Here is a 20,056-nt window from a genome sequence, read left to right as displayed (position 1 = left end):
AATGACAGAAAAGCTTTCACAGGAAGAGGGCAACAAACTCAGAAGGAAACACATTTCCATTAGAACCAGGTGATTTTTTTGAATTTCCAGAACTATACGTAATACCTTAACATTCCCTAAAATCTGAGCTGTCTACTCAACATCCTCAACCAACATATAGATATTTAGATTCTAACCCTTTTCCAAATGAGAAAGGTGTAGGTGTGATGCTTTTTATGACTAAAAAGCTTAGAGACCTTTTTAGGTTGTTAAAGGCGAATTAAAAGGCAAATTCTCTTGTTCTGAACTTGTTAGATCCTAAAGGAATATTTATGAAAAGGCAGATCACAGTAATTAGAAGGAAGACAGACTACAACCAAACAATATTAGATCCAGAAATCCAGATGATTCCAAAGATTGATATATAAAAATATTTTAGAGCACAATCATAGAAACTCAAGGAATACAAAAGGATTTCACAGAAAAATCACTTTCTTACATTTTATTCAGCTGGGAGTGTTGGTGTGACCCTCTAGTCTCAGCTACTTGGGAGGCTGAGGTGGGAGATCACTTGAGCCTGGGAGTTTTGAGGCTGGCCTGGGCAACACAGTGACACTTTTTCTCTGAAGAAAATATTGGCGGGGTGTGGTGGCTCATGCCTGTAATCCCAGCACGTTGAGAGGCCGAGGCAGGCAGATTACTTGAGGTCAGGAGTTCGAGACCAGCCTAGCCAACATGATGAAACCCTGTCTCTACTAAAAATACAAAAATTAGCCGGGCGTGGTGGTTTGCCCCTGTAATCCCAGCTACTCGGGAGGCTGAGGCATGAGAATCACTTGAACCCGGGAGGCGGAGGTTGCAGCGAGCTGAAATTGCACCACTGCACTCCAGCCTGGGCAATAGAGTGAGACTCAGTCTCAAAAAAAAAAATATGTGGAGATATATATATATTTAAAATTTATCATTTCATATAGAGATACTGGAAGAATTTCTAAAATTGGTAAATAGTTAAATGAGAATAGGATGTTCCTGCAATTTTAACTAGTTTTGAGGAACTTTTATGAAAATATTCAGAAATTCTTTTAAATTTCGGAAAAAAGACGTCATTTATTAACAAAGTGGGTTATTCCAAAACACTACAATATTAAATAAAAACTGAATGAAAAGCAACATGAGATCATGCAAAAATTTGTTTTTAAAAAAGCATCCTGAAAGAGAGATTTCTATAAAGCCACAGGCCCTATTTTCTGGATATTAGAGAAAGAGTTAAACAGCCAATCTTTTCAGATTCCAACAACTCTTTCAGGAAATAACAAATGAAAACTTGATGTAATTATAGTGCATAAGCAAGATGAATCGCTGATCTTGAATCTATGTTTGTGAAAGGCTCAGACTTGAGATAACCACATTTATAGAAAACTAACATACTGATTTAGGAATTTACAAAATGGGTAAATTAGGGAACAGTTATTTATATTACAATGTGAATAACTATTTTACAGAAGGATTCCAATTGTGCATACTTAAATAATGAGTTTCCCCAGTACAGTTAAATATTAAAAATTATTTTATTTGACTTAAAATTCTGCTAATAAGCAATGATAAAGAAAAGCATATCTGTATTTAATATAAATCTTAAAGCTTAGGTTTAATTGTGTAAATAATATCTAAAATATAATTAAATATGAAAATGGTATAGGGAAAATTCATTTTTCTTATATATTTATTTCAAATGCAGTTTAAAACAGTACTTTAAAATAATCAATATAGCTACATATAAATTTGAGCGTAATTATTGAATAATCCTTTTTTTCTTATAGTATTAAACATTATTGTAGATCACTACTTGAGTCCTGTATGTACAATAATCCCTTTGAATTCAGACTGCTGATTTGTATGCTCTTGTTAAGTATTATCCACAGGTGCTATTACTAAATTACTGATATGTGTTTGCTCAATTGGGACTTTCATCTTTTAAACAATGATAAATAAATGAAAGTGTCAAAGTGCTATGTTAAGACTCATAAGTTCAAAGAGCAAAATTAGACATTGAACAATTCACTTACTACTCTTTATTATTGTTTTTCAGGACCACACTGATAGTTTTTTTTAGATATTACACCTTCTGTTTAACAAATGCATACATAGCAGGAATGAAATCTGAAGGGAATCTATGTGTTGCCTTATTCTTAGTCATATGTACTATATATATACATACATAGTACATCAGAATTGTTGACAGTTATGTTAGTTTTAGGGTTTTTTAAAAGTAATTTTTAGGACAAAAAGGCATGTAGAGAATAGAATTATATATAGCTTTTGTAATTCTTCCTTGGCTGAGGAATAAAGAAAACGCTATGTAGTAGGCTGAATAAAAGCCCCCGAAAAGATGACTATATCTTAACCCCCAGACCCTGAGAATATGTTACTTTACATGGTGGAAAGGACCTTGCAGATGTGATTAGGGATCTTGAAATGGAGAGATTATCCTTGTGTGTCTAATATAATTACAAGGCTCCTTATAAGAGGAAGGCAGGGGTATCAGAGTAAGAGAGACAGAGATTAGAAGATGCTACACTGCTGGCTTTGAAAATGCAGGATGGGGCCATGAGTTAAGGAATGCAGGAGGCCTCCAGAAAGTAGAAAAAGCAAGGAAATGGATTCTGCCCTAGAGCCTCCTGAAGGAATGCAGCCTTGACAACTTCAACACCTTGGTTTTAGAATTTCTGACTTCCAGAACTCTAAGAGGATACATTCGCATTGTTTAAACCACCAAGTTTTGGTAATTTATTTTACTAGCAATAGGAACTAATACAGGATACAATTTATGTTTTAGTGTATCCTTTCTTTAACGAAGTATCATAATGGCCTACAAAAGTTCAGAAAAATGACCTGCCTAGACAGCAAAAGGGGAGCCCTCAACAAAGCAAGTATTTTGGAAAAACACATTTCTTTTTATTTATTTGTAGATATGGTCTCTAACATAGAGTTACCTACGAGAATTCACGAAGAAGTATATTTTGAACTCTCATCTTCTAAAGATAGTGATGAAAATTCAAAACCATCAGTAGACACTGAAGGGCCTGCTCTGGTGGAGACAGACAGATCTGTGGAAAATACCCTGCTAAATAGTCAGATGGTTTCAACTGATAACTCTTTGTCTTCTCAAAATTATATTTCTCAAAAAGGTAAGAAACGGGTTATTTATTCTCTAACGCATCAATTAAGGAAGAAATTAGAATCAGAAGTTATATAATATCATGCTAATATATTTTTATTTATAAATCAACAGAAGATACTTCTGAGTTTCAGATTCTGAAATGCTTAATCCAAATTGATGTTTATGATTTCATGAATTCTGCATTTTCACCAATTGTAATTCTTACAGAAAGGGTAAGTTTGCCTTTTAAACCTTTTGCAATAATTTTACCTATTTTGCTAAATATAAGAGTGGCTACAAAATATGTTTGAATGAATCCTCCCTGTTCAATGTTTATATAATGTTTCTATTTCCATGACATCTTACCTGTAAGATTTCTCTTTATATGAATGTTTTGTTAAATGGATATTGATTTTTAAAAACATTTCCCTAATGTTGATGTTGATCTTGAGTGGTGTTTGCTTTTTACTCCACCCTCCCCATTTTTCAAATTAGGGAAAGTTATGTCCTAAATAAGTTAACTCAGGAATAATAGGAACTAGAGCTGGGTGTTGTGGCATGTGCCTGGAGTTCCCACTACTTAGGAGGCTGAGGCAGGAGGATCCTTTTACTGAATGTAACAAGGAGAATAAAAGGGAAGAGTGAGCCCAAGGGTTTGAGACCAGTCTGGGCAACATAGCTAGACCTTATCTCTAAAAAAAAAAAAAAAAAAACAACAAAAACTGAAAATGAAAAGCAACTTGTTTGTATTCATTTGAGAGTTGTAACCTCAAAATGGTATAATGTTGGAGTACAAAAGCAACTAATATATATCAAATTTAACCAAGCTGTAACTGAAACTCCAAATTCTATTTTCACTTGTAAATTTTACTATTAAATGAGATATTGCAAAAGGACTAGCTGTAGTACTTGGCATATAAGAGGCCTTTTACAAATGTTTCTTTCCTCATCTACTGCTATGATAGAAATGATTGAGGAAGCACTTTTATCTTCTTATTTATATTTTAAGCTGAAATTTAATAGTGGTTGTCTTCAAGAAGCTCACTCTAGTTGGAGGACACAGATAAAAAAGTAATAATTTTAATATAGTGCTATAAGAGTCGCAGGGTGCTACTGATACGCAGGAGTAGCTGCCTAGTAGATTGATTGGGAGTGTTAGGTAGAGAGGGTGGGGAGAAGGAGCCTGGGAGAGTGTCACAGAGAAGATCATATTTGAGCTGATTTTGAAGGAAGAGTAGGAGTTAGCCAGACAGAGAAAGGATAAGCATTCTGGGTTGAGAAGAGCACTTTTAAAGTAGTGAAGTGGGAGAGAATATGGCACTTTGGAGCACAATAAGCAATTGAGTTTGATTGAACATAGGCTGAAGTTGAAGAAGTACAGATGGCTCAAATAACAGGGAGTTCAACTCTATCTTGTAGATGATGGGGCACTATTGAATTTTAAGCAGGGAGTAAAATGAAAAAGTTTGATTTATAAAGTCTATCAATGCTGTCAAATGAAGATTAAAGGGGTAAAGACCAGAGGCAGGGGGTCCAGTCAAGAAGCTGTTGCGTTAGTTCTGAAAATGAGGAGATGGCGAAAGTCTAAATCAGGGTTTACTAACCCAAATGAAATGAGTGAAGTGTGGGTAAAAGTGAGAACTGTAGCCAACTAGAGATTGTATGCGCTGTCTAAAGGATAAAGGTACTACTTACCTTCAGCCTAGTTTCCCAGATATTCTGATTTTCAAGAAAAGCTGGAAGTCTGGACTTCTGTGTGTGAAATCTCGCAGTTTTTAATACTGGCAAATATTCAGAGTAAAATAAAACACCATGCAGTTCAGAAAAAAACATTCTGTGAGTGGGATTTGGCCCACTAGCCACATTTTTTAGCCTCTGGCCTAACATCCAATGGTGGTAGTCGAAATGATTGGAAGGACAAATTGGATAGATCTTTTGTAGATAGAATCATTGGATTTACTGACTGACTGAATGCAGCATGGAGAATTATAAGGAAAAGTGAGGAAACCATGTTTCCAGCTCGGGGACCTGATAACTTAAAAGGTTTCTAGCTTGGGGGACCTGTTAGATGGTGGTGCCACTGAGTCTTTGTGAAAACTTGGCTTAATAACATACATCATTTTGCTTTCAGAGGCCTCTTCCTCACATAATTTTTTTTTTGCTTGGTTTAAGAAAGTTGACATTACATGATAAATAAGCTCAGAGAAATCATTAATTTATTCTGTATGATTTGATGTTGAAGATATTGATTATTAAACGTTAGTTAGGCCGGGCATGGTGGCTCAGGCCTACAGGCCTGAGTGTAATCCCAGCACTTTGGGAGGCCAAAGTAGGCCGATCATTTGAGGTCAAGAGTTCAAGGCCAACCTGTCCAACATGGTGAAACCTCGTCTCTACAAAAAATACAAAAATTAGCTGGGCGTGGTGGCGCGCATCTATAATCCCAGCTACTTGGGAGGCTGAGACACAAGAATTGCTTGAACCTGGGAAGCAGAGGTTGCAGTGAGCCAAGATCATGCCACTGCACTCCAGCCTGGGCCATAGAGTAAGACTCTGTCTCAAACAAACAAATAAAACAAAAACAGAAAAAGTTAGAAATCTGTCCCAGGTTAGGAGAAAAGAAAACCTAACAATAATGATAATTACAAAATAGTCCGTAATAAAACTCAACTCCCCATGGAATCACTTCTACTTTTTGGTATGTCTTGCTGACCTCTTAACCCCCTCCTCCACAAATTATATGAATGAAGTTAAATAATTGAACAGATAATTTGCTGATCAACACATGATACTTTTATATAAAGTGCTTATTTAATAAAGTCTATACTAAATATGCTTATTTTTGTGGACTCAGTAAACATAGTCAAATACATTTTACTTGGACCATTTTGGTTGAAATTATTTAGACATGAAAATATTGAATTTAAATTTATGTTAATTATCTTGTGATCTTGGAAAGTCATTTATTGTCTGGGAAGGAGTTCCAGTTTGAAAACTCCAATATCAGAAGCCGAGATGAGATCACAGGCTGCTGGTCAAAACTGGCTTTGTATTGTCTAAGAAAGTTATGAATCAATTGTCAACATTTAAAAGGTGAGCTCATATTAAAATCTGAATTTCTGGGTTCTCTTGAAACAGTAGAAGACTGTGATACATAGTTGCCAATTTTTCTTGAGCAAAAAGAAACTCAAGTTGGTTAGTGCTTGCTTACATAGACAGGGACTCTCCATTTTCCTCCATTTACGTCAACTGCTTGGTCTCTACAGGGCTTTAAGTTTATAACCTTCGGACTAAATAATCTGAGAGTTCCTGCTAGATCTAGGATTCTAACAATCTGAATGTATCTATTAAGCACCCATAATATAGATTCGAATAGCTGTAGTAAACGGAAAATTTAAGCAATTTTCCAGTTACATTTAGGTGAAAGGTTTCCTTTTCTTCTTGTCTAAATATTTTAGGTAATTCTTCCAATTCACTGTAGTTTCAGGTAGATTTTGTGCAGAACATACTTTCTTTGTAATGTTCAAGTACTAGGGATCAACACTACATTTTTCTTTTGAAAATTAAAATGATATTTCTTAAATGATTCCACCACATCAAAAGCAACGGAAAATTAAAGGAAGCAGCTTTTTAAAAATATAAGAAAGAAATTATGAGAAAGCAAAAGGTTTTGGAAAAAATGATTTTTAATTTTTAAGATTCCAAAAATGTGAAGAAATTGGAATCAGCACTACTGAAAACTGAATAAGTGTTTTGAAAGTTCAAATATAGAAACTATCTAAAAAAGAAAATAAACATAAATAGAAATTATGAGTAAAAAAGAAAATATAGAACAAGCCAAGAGACTTATGCCAAGAATAGAATTTCCAGAAGGAGAGAAGGTAAATGAAGAGAAGGAAGCAACAATTCAAGAAATTTTAGAAAGAAAACTTATCTGAGCTTTAACAGTAATCAAGTTGGTTTTGAATGAGATTCTTAATCGTGAGTTCTAGTTTGATTGCACTGTGGTCTGAGAGACTGTTATGATTTCCATTCTTTTGCATTTGCTGAGGTGTGTTTCACTTCTAATTGTGTGGTCGATTTTAGAATAAGTGCTATGTGGCACTGAGAAAAATATTCTGTTGATTTGGGTTGGAGAGTTCTGTAGACGTCTATTAGGTCGGCTTGGTCCAGAGCTGAGTTCAAGTCCTGAATATCCTTGTTAATTTTCTGTCTCGTCGGTCTCTCATAATATTGACAGTGGGGCGTCAAAGTCTCCCAGTATTATTGTGTGGGAGTCTAAGTCTCATTGTAGGTCTCTAAGAACTTGCTTTATGAATCTGGGTGCTCCTGTATTGGGTGCATATATATTTAGGGTAGTTAGCTCTTCTTGTTGCATTTATCCCTTTACCATTATGTAAGGCCCTTTTTTTTTTTATCTTTGTTGGTTTCAAGTCTGTTTTATCAGAGGCTAGGATTGCAACTCCTGCTTTTTTTTTGCTTTCCATTTGCTTGGTAAATCTTCCTCCATCCCTTTGTTTTGAGCCTATGTGTGTCTTTGCACGTGAGATGGGTCTCCTGAATACAGCACACTGATGGGTCTTGACTGTTTATTCAATTTGCCAGTCTCTGTCTTTTAATTGGGGCATTTAGCCTATTTACATTTAAGGTTAATATTGTTATGTGTGAATTTGATCCTGTTGTCATGATGCTAGCTGGTTATTTTGCATATTAGTTGATGCAGTTTCTTCATAGTATCATTAGTCTTTATATTTTGGTGTGGTTTTGCAGTGGCTGGTACCAGTTGTTCCTTTCCATATTTAGTGCTTCTTTCAGGAGCCCTTGTAAGGCAGGCCTGGTGGTGCCAAAATCCCTCTGCATTTGCTTGTTTGTAAAGGACTTTATTTCTCCTTCACTTTTGAAGTTTAGTTTAGCTGGATATGAAATTCTGGGTTGAAAATTCTTTTCTTCAATAATGTTGAATATTGGCCCCCACTCTCTTCTGGCTTGTAGGATTTCTGCAGAGAGATCTGCTGTTAGTCTGATGGGCTTCCCTTTGAGGTAATCTGACCTTTCCCTCTGGCTGTCCTTAACATTTTTTCCTTCATTTCAACCTTGGTGAATCTGATGATTATGTGTCTTGGGGTTGCTCTTCTTGAGGAATATCCTAGTGGTGTTCTCTGTATTTCTTGAATTTAAATGTTGGTCTGCCTTGCTAGGTTGGGGAAGTTCTCCTGGATAATATCTGGAAGTGTGTTTTCCAACTTGGTTCCATTCTCCCCATCACTTTCAGGTACACCAATCAATCACAGATTTGGTCTTTTCAAATAGTCCCATATTTCTTGGAGGTGTTGTTTGTTCCTTTTCATACCTTTTTGTCTAATCTTGTCTTCACACCCTATTTTAGTAAGTTAATCTTCAGTCTCTGATATCCTTTCTTCCTCTTGATTGATTTAGCTATTGATATTTGTGTGTGCTTCACGAAGTTCTTATGCTGTGTTTTTCAGCTCCATCAGGTCATTTGTTCCTCTCTAAAATAGTTATTCGGCCGGGCGCGGTGGCTCACGCTTGTAATCCCAGCACTTTGGGAGGCCGAGGCGGGCGGATCACGAGGTCAGGAGATCGAGACCACGGTGAAACCCCGTCTCTACTAAAAAATACAAAAAATTAGCCGGGCGCGGTGGCGGGCGCCTGTAGTCCCAGCTACTCGGAGGCTGAGGCAGGAGAATGGCGTGAACCCGGGAGGCGGAGCTTGCAGTGAGCCGAGATTGCGCCACTGCACTCCAGCCCGGGCGACAGAGCGAGACTCTGTCTCAAAAAAAAAAAAAAAAAAAAAAAAATAAATAAATAAATAAATAAAAAAATAAAATAGTTATTCTAGTTAGCAGTTCCTGTAACCTTTTATCAAGGTTCTTGGCTTCCTTGCATTGGGTTAGAACATGCTCCTTTAGCTCAGAGGAGTTTGTTATTACCCACCTTCCGAAGCCTACTTCTGTCAATTCATCAATCTCATTCTCTGTTCAGTTTTGTGCCCTTGCTGGAGAGGACTTGCAATCATTTGGAGGAGAAGAGGCATTCTGGTTTTTGGAATTTTCAGCGTTTTTGTGCTGGTTCTTCCTTATCTTCATAGATTTATCTACTTCTGATTTTTGAGGCTGGTGACCCTTTGGATGGGGTTTTTGTGTGGGGGTCCTTTATGTTGATGTTGATGTTGCTTTGTTTGTTAGTTTTCCTTCTAACAGTCAGGCCCCTCTTCTGCAGTTCTGCTGCAGTTTGCAGAGGTCCACTCCAGACCCTGTTCGTCTGGGTATCACCAGTGGAGGCTGCACAACAGCAAAGATTGCTATCTGCTCCTTCCTTTGGAAACTTCATCAAGGGGCACTGGCCTGATGCCTGCCGCAGCTCCCCTGTATGAGGTGTCTGCCGACCCCTGCTGGGAGGTCTCTCCCAGTCAGGAGGCGCAGGGGGTCAGGAACTTACTTGAAGAGGCAGTCTGCCCCTTAGCAGAGCTGGTGCGCTGTGCTGATAGAATCCCTCTTGTTAGGATCAGCTGCTCTCTTCACAGCTGGCAGGCAGGAACGATTAAATCCACAGAAGCTCTGCCCACAGCCGCCCCTTCCCCCAGGTGCTCTTTTCCAGGGAGATGGGGGTTTTTGTCTGTAAGCCCCTGAATGGGGCTCTTACCTTTCCTTCAGAGATGCCCTGACCAGTGAGGAGGAATCTAGAAAAGCAGTTCTGCGCAGTCCAGACTGCCCAGCCAAGGAGGCAGATTTTGGACAGCTACTAGTATACTGACTCTCCTGATTCAACAATGGAAAGAGAAGGAGAGTATCTCTTTCAGATCCCCACAAGGAGCCTTGGCAAGAGTAATCTGAAAATTTAATGGATGTCTTTTGAAAATTTACTCCCCTTAGCACTTTTCTTTTCTCTCTCTCTCTCTCTTTTCTATTTTTTGAGACAGGGTCTTGCTCTGTCAACCAGGGTGGAGTGCAGTGGCCCTATCACAGCTCCCTGCAGCCTCAGCCTGCTGGGATGAAGCAATCCTTCCACCTCAGGCACCTGAGTAGCTGGGATTACAGGCATGTGCCACCATGCCTGGCTAGGTTTTTTTTTTTTTATACTTTAAGTTCTAGGGTACATGTGCACAACATGCAGGTTTGTTACATATGTATACATGTGCCGTGTTGGTTTGCTGCACCATTAGCTCATCATTTACATTAGGTATTTCTCCTAATGCTGTCCCTCTCCTATCCCCCCCGAGATGACAGGCCCCAGTGTGTGATGTTCCCCACCCCGTGTCCAAGTGTTCTCATTGTTCAATTCCCACCTATGAGAACATGCAGTGTTTGGTTTTTTGTCCTTGCAATAGTTTGCTCAGAATGATAGTTTCCAGCTTCATCCATGTCCCTGCAAAGGACATGAACTCATCCTTTTTGATGGTTGCATAATATTCCATAGTGTATATGTGCCACATTTTCTTAATCCAGTCTGTCATTGATGGATATTTGGGTTGGTTCCAAGTCTTTGCTCTTGTGAATAGTGCCGCAATAAACATACATGTGCATGTGTCATTATAGTAGCATGATTTATAATCCTTTGGGTATATACCCAGTAATGGGATCACTGGGTCTAATGGTATTACTAATTTTAGATCCTTGAGGAATCGCCACACTTTCTTCCACAATGGTTGAACTAGTTTACAGTCCCACCAACAGTGTAAAAGTGTTCCTATTTCTCCACATCCTCTCCAGCACCTGTTGTTTCCTGACTTTTAATGATCGCCATTCTAACTGGTGTGAGATGGTATCTCATTGTGGTTTTGATTTGCATTTCTCTGATGGCCAGTGATGATGAGCATTTTTTCATGTGTCTGTTGGCTGCATAAATGTCTTCTTTTCAGAAGTGTCTGTTCATATGCTTCGCCCACTTGTTGATGGGGTTTTTTTTTCTTGTAAATTTGTTTGAGTTCTTTGTAGATTCTGGATATTAGCCCTTTGTCAGATGAGTAGATTGCAAAAATTTTCTCCCATTCTGTAGGTTGCCTGTTCACTCTGATGGTAGTTTCTTTTGCTGTGCAGAAGCTCTTTAGTTTAATTAGATCCCATTTGTCAATTTTGGCTTTTATTGCCATTGCTTTTGGTGTTTTATTCACGAAGTCCTTGCCCATGCCTATGTCCTGAATGGTATTGCCTAGGTTTTCTTCTAGGGTTTTTATGGTTTTAGGTCTAATATTTAAGTCATTAATCCATCTTGAATTAATTTTTGTATAAGGTGTAAGGAAGGGATCCAGTTTCAGCTTTCTACATATGGCTAGCCAGTTAGCTTTCTACATATGGCTAGCAGATTTCCCAGCACCATTTATTAAACAGGGGATCCTTTCCCCATTTCTTGTTTTTGTCAGGTTTGTCAAAGATCAGATGGTTGTAGATGTATGGTGTTATTTCTGAGGCGTCCGTTCTGTTCCATTGGTCTATATCTCTGTTTTGGTACCAGTATGATGCTGTTTTGGTTACTGTAGCTTTGTAGTATAGTTTGAAGTCAGGTAGCGTGATGCCTCCAGCTTTCTTCTTTTGGCTTAGGACTGTCTTAGTGATGTGCGCTCTTTTTTGGTTCCATACGAACTTTAAAGTAGTTTTTTCCAATTCTGTGAAGAAAGTCATTCGTAGCTTGATGGGGATGGCATTGAATCTATAAATTACCTTGAGCAGTATGGCTATTTTCACGATATTGATTCTTCCTATCCATGAGCATGGAATGTTCTTCCATTTGTTTGTGTCCTCTTTTCTTTCAATGAGCAGTGGTTTGTAGTTCTCCTTGAAGAGGTCCTTCATATCTCTTGTAAGTTGGATTGCTAGGTATTTTATTCTCTTTGTAGCAACTGTGAATGGGAGTTCACTCATGATTTGGCTCTCTGTGTGTCTGTTATTGGTGTATAAGAACGCTTGTGATTTTTGCACATTGATTTTGTATCCTGAGACTTTGCTGAAATTGCTTATCAGCTTAAGGAGATTTTGGGCTGAGCCGATGGGGTTTTCTAAATATACAATCATGTCATCTGAAAACAGGGACAATTTGACTCCCTCTTTTCCTAATTGAATACCCTTTATTTCCTTCTCCTGCCTGATTGCCCTGGCCAGAATTTCCAACACTATGTTGAATAGGACAGGTGAGAGAGGGCATCCCTGTCTTGTGCCACTTTTCAAAGGGAATGCTTCCAGTTTTTGCCCATTCAGTATGATATTGGCTGTGGGTTTGTCATAAATAGCTCTTATTATTTTGAGATACGTTCCATCAGTACCTAGTTTATTGAGAGTTTTTAGCATGAAGGACTGTTGAATTTCGTCAAAGGCCTTTTTTGCATCTATTGAGATAATCATGTGGTTTTTGTCTTTGGTTCTGTTTATGTGATGGATTACGTTTATTGATTTGCATATGCTGAACCAGCTTTGCATCCCAGGGATAAAGCCAACTTGATCTTGGTGGATTTTTTTTGTTTTTTTTCCTAAATTTTTTGTAGAGACGAGAGCTCACTATGTTGCCCAGGCCGGTTTGGAGCTCCTGAGCTCGAGGGAATCCTTCTGCCTTAGTCTCCCAGAGTGCCAGGATTACAGGCTTGAGCCATCATGCCCAGCATCTTTCTTTTCTTTTCTTTCTTCTTTTCCTTTCCTTTCCTTCCCTCTTATTTTCTCTTTACCTTTGTTTTCCTTCCTTCTTTCCTCCCTCTCTTTCTTTTCTTTCTTTCTTTCTTTTTTTTTTTTTCTGAGAGTTTCACCCAGTCACTGAGGCTGGAGTGCAGTGGTGTGATCTCAGCTCACTGCAATCTCCACCTCCTGGGTTCAAACAATTTTCCTGCCTTAGCTTCTCAAGTAGCTGGGATTACAGGTGCACACCACCATGCCTGGCTAATTTTTTGTATTTTTTAGTAGAGACGGGGTTTCACCATGTTGGCCAGGCTGGGCTGGAACTCCTGACCTCAAGTGATCTGCCCACCTTGGCCTCCCAAAGTGCTGGGATTATGGGTGTGACCCAACCACGCCTGGCCCTTCCTTTCTTATTTCCTTGTTTATTTTGGATTCAAGGGGTACATGTACAGGTTTGTTACAAGGGTTATTTCGTGATGCTGAGATTTGGGCTTCTATTGATTCTGTCATCCAGATAGTGAACATAGTATTCAGTGGGTAGTTTTTCAGTCCTTGACCTGCTCCCTCCCTCATTTTTGAGTCCCTAGTGTTTATTTTTCTCATCTTTATGTCTGTATGTACCCAAGATTTAGCTGCCACTTATAAGTGAGAACATGTGATATTTGGTTTTCAGTTTCTGCGTTAATTCACCTAGGATAATGGCCTCCATCTGCATCCATGTTGCTGCAAAGAACATGATTTCATTCTTTATGGCTGCATAGTATTCCATAGTGTATATGTGCCACCTTTTCTTTATCCAATCCACCATTGATGGGCACCTTGGGTGAGTCCATGTCTTTGCTATTGTGAATGGTGCTGCGATGAACATAAGAGTGCATGTGTCTTTTGTTAAAACAATTTACTTTCTTTGGGTATATACACAGTAATGACATTGCTGGGTCGAATGGTAGTTCTATTTTTAACACTACTTTTTTTTCTATTTTACAATTGAGGAGCCTCTTTGAGTTCTAACGTTTATATATTCTTAAGTAGAATGCTTCATTTATTCACAGAACATACAATGGAAATTACCCAGCTATTGTTCAACAGGTAGTTCCTGATTGAACTACGTGTTCTGAGAACAACTCTTACATCATTAGTACAGAGATTAAAGATGTGGCTCCACAATTTTGATTTTCTTCCAAAGGAGTAAATCTTAAAAGTCTGTGACACTGCCTGTTTAATTAAAAGGGAGTAACTAGTACTTACAGCTGTGCAATGGGGCCCTTCATGGGGAAATCATTGTCTAGGTTGTGAACAAAGTTTACTGGTTAGCATGTTTCCGATGTCCTCGGTTGTTTTCTAGTATCTATCACAAACACTAACAGCATTTGTTCTAACATCTGCTTTAAAACAGGTACTATATAAGACCAAAAAAATCCCATGTCTACTTATGGAGGACAGTCTTTGAATATCTTTTAAATGATAGAGGTCATGTACTCTATATGAACAGGCTATAGAATAAAACATTTTCGTTTTTATCAGTTATCAAATTCAGGATTTTTCTTTTCAATCATAGATTGTAAGAGGGTAGTAATATGTATGACATTTAAAAAAACATATATAGGTGCGTATATATGTGTGTGAGTATATATATATACTTAACAACGAGTGAGGTCCATGAAATTGGGTTATGGGTTGGTAGTCACAACTCCACCTGTAGCACCCCTTTACCACACAAATTGTCAAAACAGGATCACAGTGTGGAAACAGAAGAGTGCAGGATATATTAGAATCTGAAATCTTTCTCAAGGATATGAGGTGCCTGGTAGAACTTTATTTACATGTTAGGAAATTTTAATATGAGCTTTTCAAGAAATGGAATTGAAGAGTCCAGAGGAAGAGGTGAGTTTATAACTATTAAGCATACTGAAAAAAAATGAGGTTTGGAATTTTGCACTAAGTTTGTTAAGCTTTACTGTGTTTTTGCTATGGGGGAAACTTGGATTTTTCTTTTTTTTTCATTTTATCCTCTGTTCTGAGTATTTTTAATATTTGAAATGGTAATTACTGAAAATTGGAGAGGGACATAGAGTGACTTAGGGAGGGCAAAGGGAGGTTTTTTCTTGTTTGTTTTTGTTTTTTCCAAGTTCTAAAACCTGAAAATGATTCTAGAGTCTCCTGAAAATGTTCAGACACATTGAAGCATTTTTATTGAGTAATACAATGTTCCAATTGAGGCGTACACATTATTCTAGGAGTCTGTGAAGTTCTAAAGATAAAAGTTTGATTATGCTTCTGTTTTGACTTTAATAAACTATTCACATAATGTAATTTTAATACACACTGTCTAACACGTATGAAAGTTGTGTAATACCTTATACCTTAACAATGGAGAATTACTAAGCAATTTCGGCTACTCTGATATTAGCATTTCCTGAAACTCCTCAGGCTGATGTGGCAAAAGAGAAATAGCAATCCGAGTTCTGAAAAGCTAGGCCGCATTTTGGTCCTGAAAAATCACTTGCTGTGAACTTGGGCCAGTTTTTGATTTTTTAAATGGCATAACAATTCATTGCTACAAGAGGTTACATCAGGAAAATTTCCCAAGGATTTAAGATTTTGTTCATCTATTGAATTCTTTTGGGTGATTTGTTTAGGAGGAAATATCTGCTCTTTTGAGTTGCTTCCCCGAAGACCTGAGTGAGAAGGCAGAATATAATGAGAATGATTATCTGGCAAGGAAGACATATATATGAGATGGGTTATCCTTTACACCTACGTCAGCTAAAACCGTCTCCGAACAAGTCCAGCCCTTGGCACTTTATTCGACGGTCCTAAAAATAGGGTCCTAAATTTAGAAGGCAAGGTGCTACTTTTAGCTCCTCTTCTCGGAGGAAAACAGCACGCGCCGCGCCAGGCCAAGGTCTACGGGGATTTGATTTAGCATTTGGGTAACTGGGCGCTAATGGAACTGAAGACAGCTGGGCCTAACAAGTGCCCAAGTGACTCAGGTAAGCGAGGAAACCCGATCGAGGTTCTCTTGCGTGGGATGGGTTAAACTCTGAGCAGACCACAGCTGAGCCGGGACGCCTTCCTGTCCAAAGTCCAAAGTCCGGACATGGTTGGCAGAGCGCACCGGCGCGTGCCCCGCAGGCCATTTTTCTGACTGGAATGACGGCGGCGGCTGGCTTCTCAGGGCTGCCGGGGTCTCCCGGGGTACGCCGCCGTCAGGACTTCTGCAGGGCGCAGACGGCAGGCTCCAGCGAGGCTGCGGAAGGAGAGCCTTGGGTGTCGGGGCTGGGCCTGGCGCCGGCCCCCTGGGTCGAGGGGGCGGGGTTGCGCCGAGACGCCTCTAAGAGAAGCCTCGCCGCCGCCGCCACCGCGGCCGCCCGAGGCTGGGGACCTTGGGACATAGCCTAGTCTTTGGGGTTGTGCGGCTCACACGACAGCGCACAGTATGAGGCTGAATCTCATCCTCTAGTCCCAAGCCTCTCCATTACCAGGGATGGGTGGCTTCGCTAGGTAGAGCGCCGGCCCCTTTAAGAGCGAACGACCGGGACACGTCTGCGAAGCTTGCGCGAAGAAGGGGAAGTTTGCGGCCGTCCGCGCCTCCCCGCCTTCTCGCGGCTGCCCGGCCGAAACCAAACCGAGGGGTGGGGTGGCGAGGACAGGGTACGTCGCAGGCTTGTGCGGGTCGGGCTCGGACCTGCGCTGCCTCAGGATGTAAAGTATAACAAGAGGGTCGGGATGGGCAGCGTAGGCCTGTGAGGCCTGTGGGTGCCCCCGTCCCCCAGCTCCCCCCGGAGCCGGCTCCGCAGTGGTCCGCTCCGGTTGCCGGGTGCGGATTCGGGTTCCGGACCGAAGGCTGTGTGTTCTCTGCCGTTTATTGTGGCCCCGACAGGCCGGGGTTACTGTGGCGACCACGAGAGCAGCCTTGGCGCTATGGAGGAGCCCGGGGCTACCCCTCAACCGTATTTAGGGCTGGTCCTGGAGGAGCTACGCAGGGTGAGTCCAGGCGCGCTGAGTGTTACGTGGCGCAGTGGTCGCGGGAGCCGCTGGGGGAAGGAAGCAGTAGAACGGCTTTGGGGTCTAAGCCGCAGTGGTCGGAGGTCCAGAGGCCAGTCCTCGTCTGCTGCCCGGCTCCGGCCTGTGTTCGAGGCAGTAGTCAGGCTCGTAGGGCGCTTGAGTGGTTTTTGTGTGATGGAGGAGGACCTGGGGCTCTGGGAAGATGAAGAAAGCACTTGCATAGCTGGAGTTTGCAAAGATGTAAATGTTTCCCGATTCCTAAAACTAATTAGTCTCTCCGCTATGTTGTTTATTTTGAGCAGAGACACGTGGTTCCTTCGACTGTGAGAAACTTGAGGACTGCGCCTTTAAATTAGTCACATTTAGTGATGTAACTTCTCGTTGAACCTTGAAAGGACACCTGAGGTTGGGCGGGGAGTTGAAATTTTGATTCTGCATTTTTTTTTTTTTTTTTTTTTTTTGGTAAAGAATGCCCTTTTGAGATGCTCTACCGTGAGTGAGGTTGTTCTTCGCTTCTGTCTTGTTAATGTACAGTCTAGAGATAGTAAACTCCCAGTGTTCAAATTTTGTTTTTTTTTTCAGGTCTAGTTTATAATTAGGTTGTAGAGATTTTTCTCCTTAAGTGTTTCTAGGTATCTTTGTTGATATGTGTAGGAGCATTTATGTCGCCGTGTTTTTAAAAACTGGATTCAATCTTTAAAAAGACCACTTAATTATTGAGGCAATTATTTTTAATTTAATTCACATAACAATTATGAATTTAATTCACGTAACAATTATGTTTTCTTGTCATGTGAATTAAAGGTAGTGTTGCCATGGTGTTTGAGTTCATAGTTTGTCTAGTGCATATGCATGTTTGTATTTAATAAGAAAAGAGTACCTTTATGGAGATTCTAAATGGAGTAAGACTTAGTTTTGGCCACTAGCATCATGTTGTCTGTTAAGAGAGAGAAGACAAAAAAAAATAGTACGAAGTAGAAACTGATGAAGTGCTTACCTAAGCATACACACAAAGTGCTTGGGAAATTGAGGAGTGGGAGAGATTACATTTTCTTGAGCGTTAGGAAAGTCTTTCCAGGCTGAGCAAATAACTTAAGCAGAGGAGGCATGAAACAGCGCAGTGTGTGCAGGGAACTAGGAGCTGTATTACTTAGAGTGTAAAGTGGGCTTAGGGAGTGATGTGCAATGATGCTTGCCGGAGATGTAAGTAGGTTCCAAGTGCTGTAGGTGTTGGAGAGCTGTTGAAGGCTTTTCCGTAGTTAGACTTTTGGTTTAAAATTTAAGCTCTTCTTGATAGTAGCATGTAGATTAGATGTCAGGGAAACAAAACTTGAAATAGGGATTAAGGGAGAGGTGACAGTAGTAGGGATAGGAAAGAGGGTACTGTGTGGAGAAATAGCCTCTAAGAGCTGAAATATGTTTGACTTTATTGATTGCATGTGAGGGATGAGAGAGAAGGAATCTAGAAGGACTCCCAGGTTTCTGGCTGTGGTAACTTATTCATGGAGGTAGGGTTTATAGAAAGAGAAGCATATTTCCCTTTCTTCACTAAAAACAATAATAATTAAGATTTAGTTTTTATAGGACTGCCAATTTACAGAGACATGGAGAAATGCAGCCAGATTTTGCAGTTTTCTCTAGTCTGGTGCGTTGTATCTTCACAGTTTTTTTTTTTTTTTTTTTTTCTTTGCTAAATGCGAGTACCCTGGCCCGGGGGCTAGGATGGCGCAACATTGTTCTGCTTTAAATTTTTTTTTATTTTTAAAAATTATTTTGTATTGAGATATATTCACACAACATAAAATTCATCCTTTTATAATGTCCATTTCAGTGCTTTTTTGGTATATTCACTATGTTATGCAACTGTCAGCACAGTTCAACATTTTTATTACCCCAGAAAATAAACTCTCTACTGATTAGCAGTCTTTTTTTTTATTTTTTTATTTTTTATTTATTTATTTTTTATTATTACACTTTAGGTTTTAGGGTACATGTGCACAGTGTGCAGGTTTTTTACATATGTATCCATGTGCCATGTTGTTTTGCTGCACCCATTAACTCGTCATTTAGCATTAGGTATATCTCCTAATGCTGTCCCCCCCCCTCCCCCCACCCCACAACAGTCCCCGGAGTGTGATGTTCCCCTTCCTGTGTCCATGAGTTCTCATTGTTCAATTCCCACCTATGAGTGAGAACATGCGGTGTTTGGTTTTTTGTCCTTGCGATAGTTTACTGAAAATGATGTTTTCCAGTTTCATCCATGTCTCTACAAAGGACACGAACTCATCATTTTTTATGGCTGCATAGTATTCCATGGTGTATATGTGCCACATTTTCTTAATCCAGTGTATCGTTGTTGGACATTTGGGTTGGTTCCAACTCTTTGCTATTGTGAATAGTGCCGCAATAAACATACGTGTGCATGGTGTCTTTATAGCAGCATGATTTATAGTCCTTTGGGTATATACCCAGTAATAGGATGGCTAGGTCAAATGGTATTTCTAGTTCTAGATCCCTGAGGAATCGCCACACTGACTTCCACAATGGTTGAACTAGTTTACAGTCCCACCAACAGTGTAAAAGTGTTCCTATTTCTGCACATCCTCTCCAGCACCTGTTGTTTCCTGACTTTTTAATGATGGCCATGCTAACTGGTGTGAGATGTTATGTCACTGTGGTTTTGATTTGCATTTCTCTGATGGCCAGTGATGATGAGCATTTTTTCATGTGTTTTTTGGCTGCATAAATGTCTTCTTTTGAGAAGTGTCTGTTCATGTCCTTTGCCCACTTTTTGATGGGGTTGTTTGTTTTTTCTGATTAGCAGTCTTAATTCCCACCCCTCATCCCTTGACAACCACTAATCTATTTTCTGTCTCTGTGAACATGTCTATTCTGCATGTGTCATGTAGTCATACTATATGTGGCCTTTTGTCTGGCTTCTTAGCATGTTTTCAAGGCATATCCATGTTGTAGCATGTAACAGAGCTTCATTTCGTTTTTCTTTCTTTTTTGAGACAGGGTCTCACCCCAGTCACCCATGGGGGAGTGCAGTGGCACGATCTCAGCTCACTGCAGCTTAGACCTCTTCGGCTCAGGTGATCCTCCCACCTCAGCCTCCTGAATAGGTGGGACCACAGCACATGCCACCAGGCCTGGCTAGTTTTTTTTGTATTTTTTGTAGAGACAGGGTTTCTCCATGTTACCCAGGCTGGTCTTGAGCTCCTAGGCTCAACTGATCTGCCCACCTCCGCCTCCGAAAATGCTGGGATTACAGGCGTGAGCCACTTCG

At 39.9% G+C, this 20,056-nt stretch overlaps 1 protein-coding gene across 16 annotated transcripts in view; it reads left to right on the top strand.

The window, feature by feature from the left end:
- MIA2 (MIA SH3 domain ER export factor 2) overlaps nucleotides 1-20,056 on the top strand; it is a 125,861-nt gene that overhangs the window by 25,055 nt on the left and 80,750 nt on the right. For 3 of the 16 annotated variants that reach the window (XM_063609280.1, XM_055291458.2, XM_063609281.1), the window contains exons 6-7: nucleotides 2,949-3,167; nucleotides 3,272-3,372. In XM_063609280.1, the coding sequence (XP_063465350.1) occupies nucleotides 2,949-3,167; nucleotides 3,272-3,372 (320 nt within the window). The other 13 variants (XM_055291467.2, XM_055291464.2, XM_055291461.2 and 10 more) reach the window with 9 other exon arrangements.

Source organism: Symphalangus syndactylus, chromosome 9, assembly GCF_028878055.3.
Source record: "Symphalangus syndactylus isolate Jambi chromosome 9, NHGRI_mSymSyn1-v2.1_pri, whole genome shotgun sequence".
NCBI classification, from domain to species: Eukaryota; Metazoa; Chordata; class Mammalia; order Primates; family Hylobatidae; genus Symphalangus; species Symphalangus syndactylus.
This window is presented reverse-complemented; position numbering and strand designations above follow the sequence as displayed.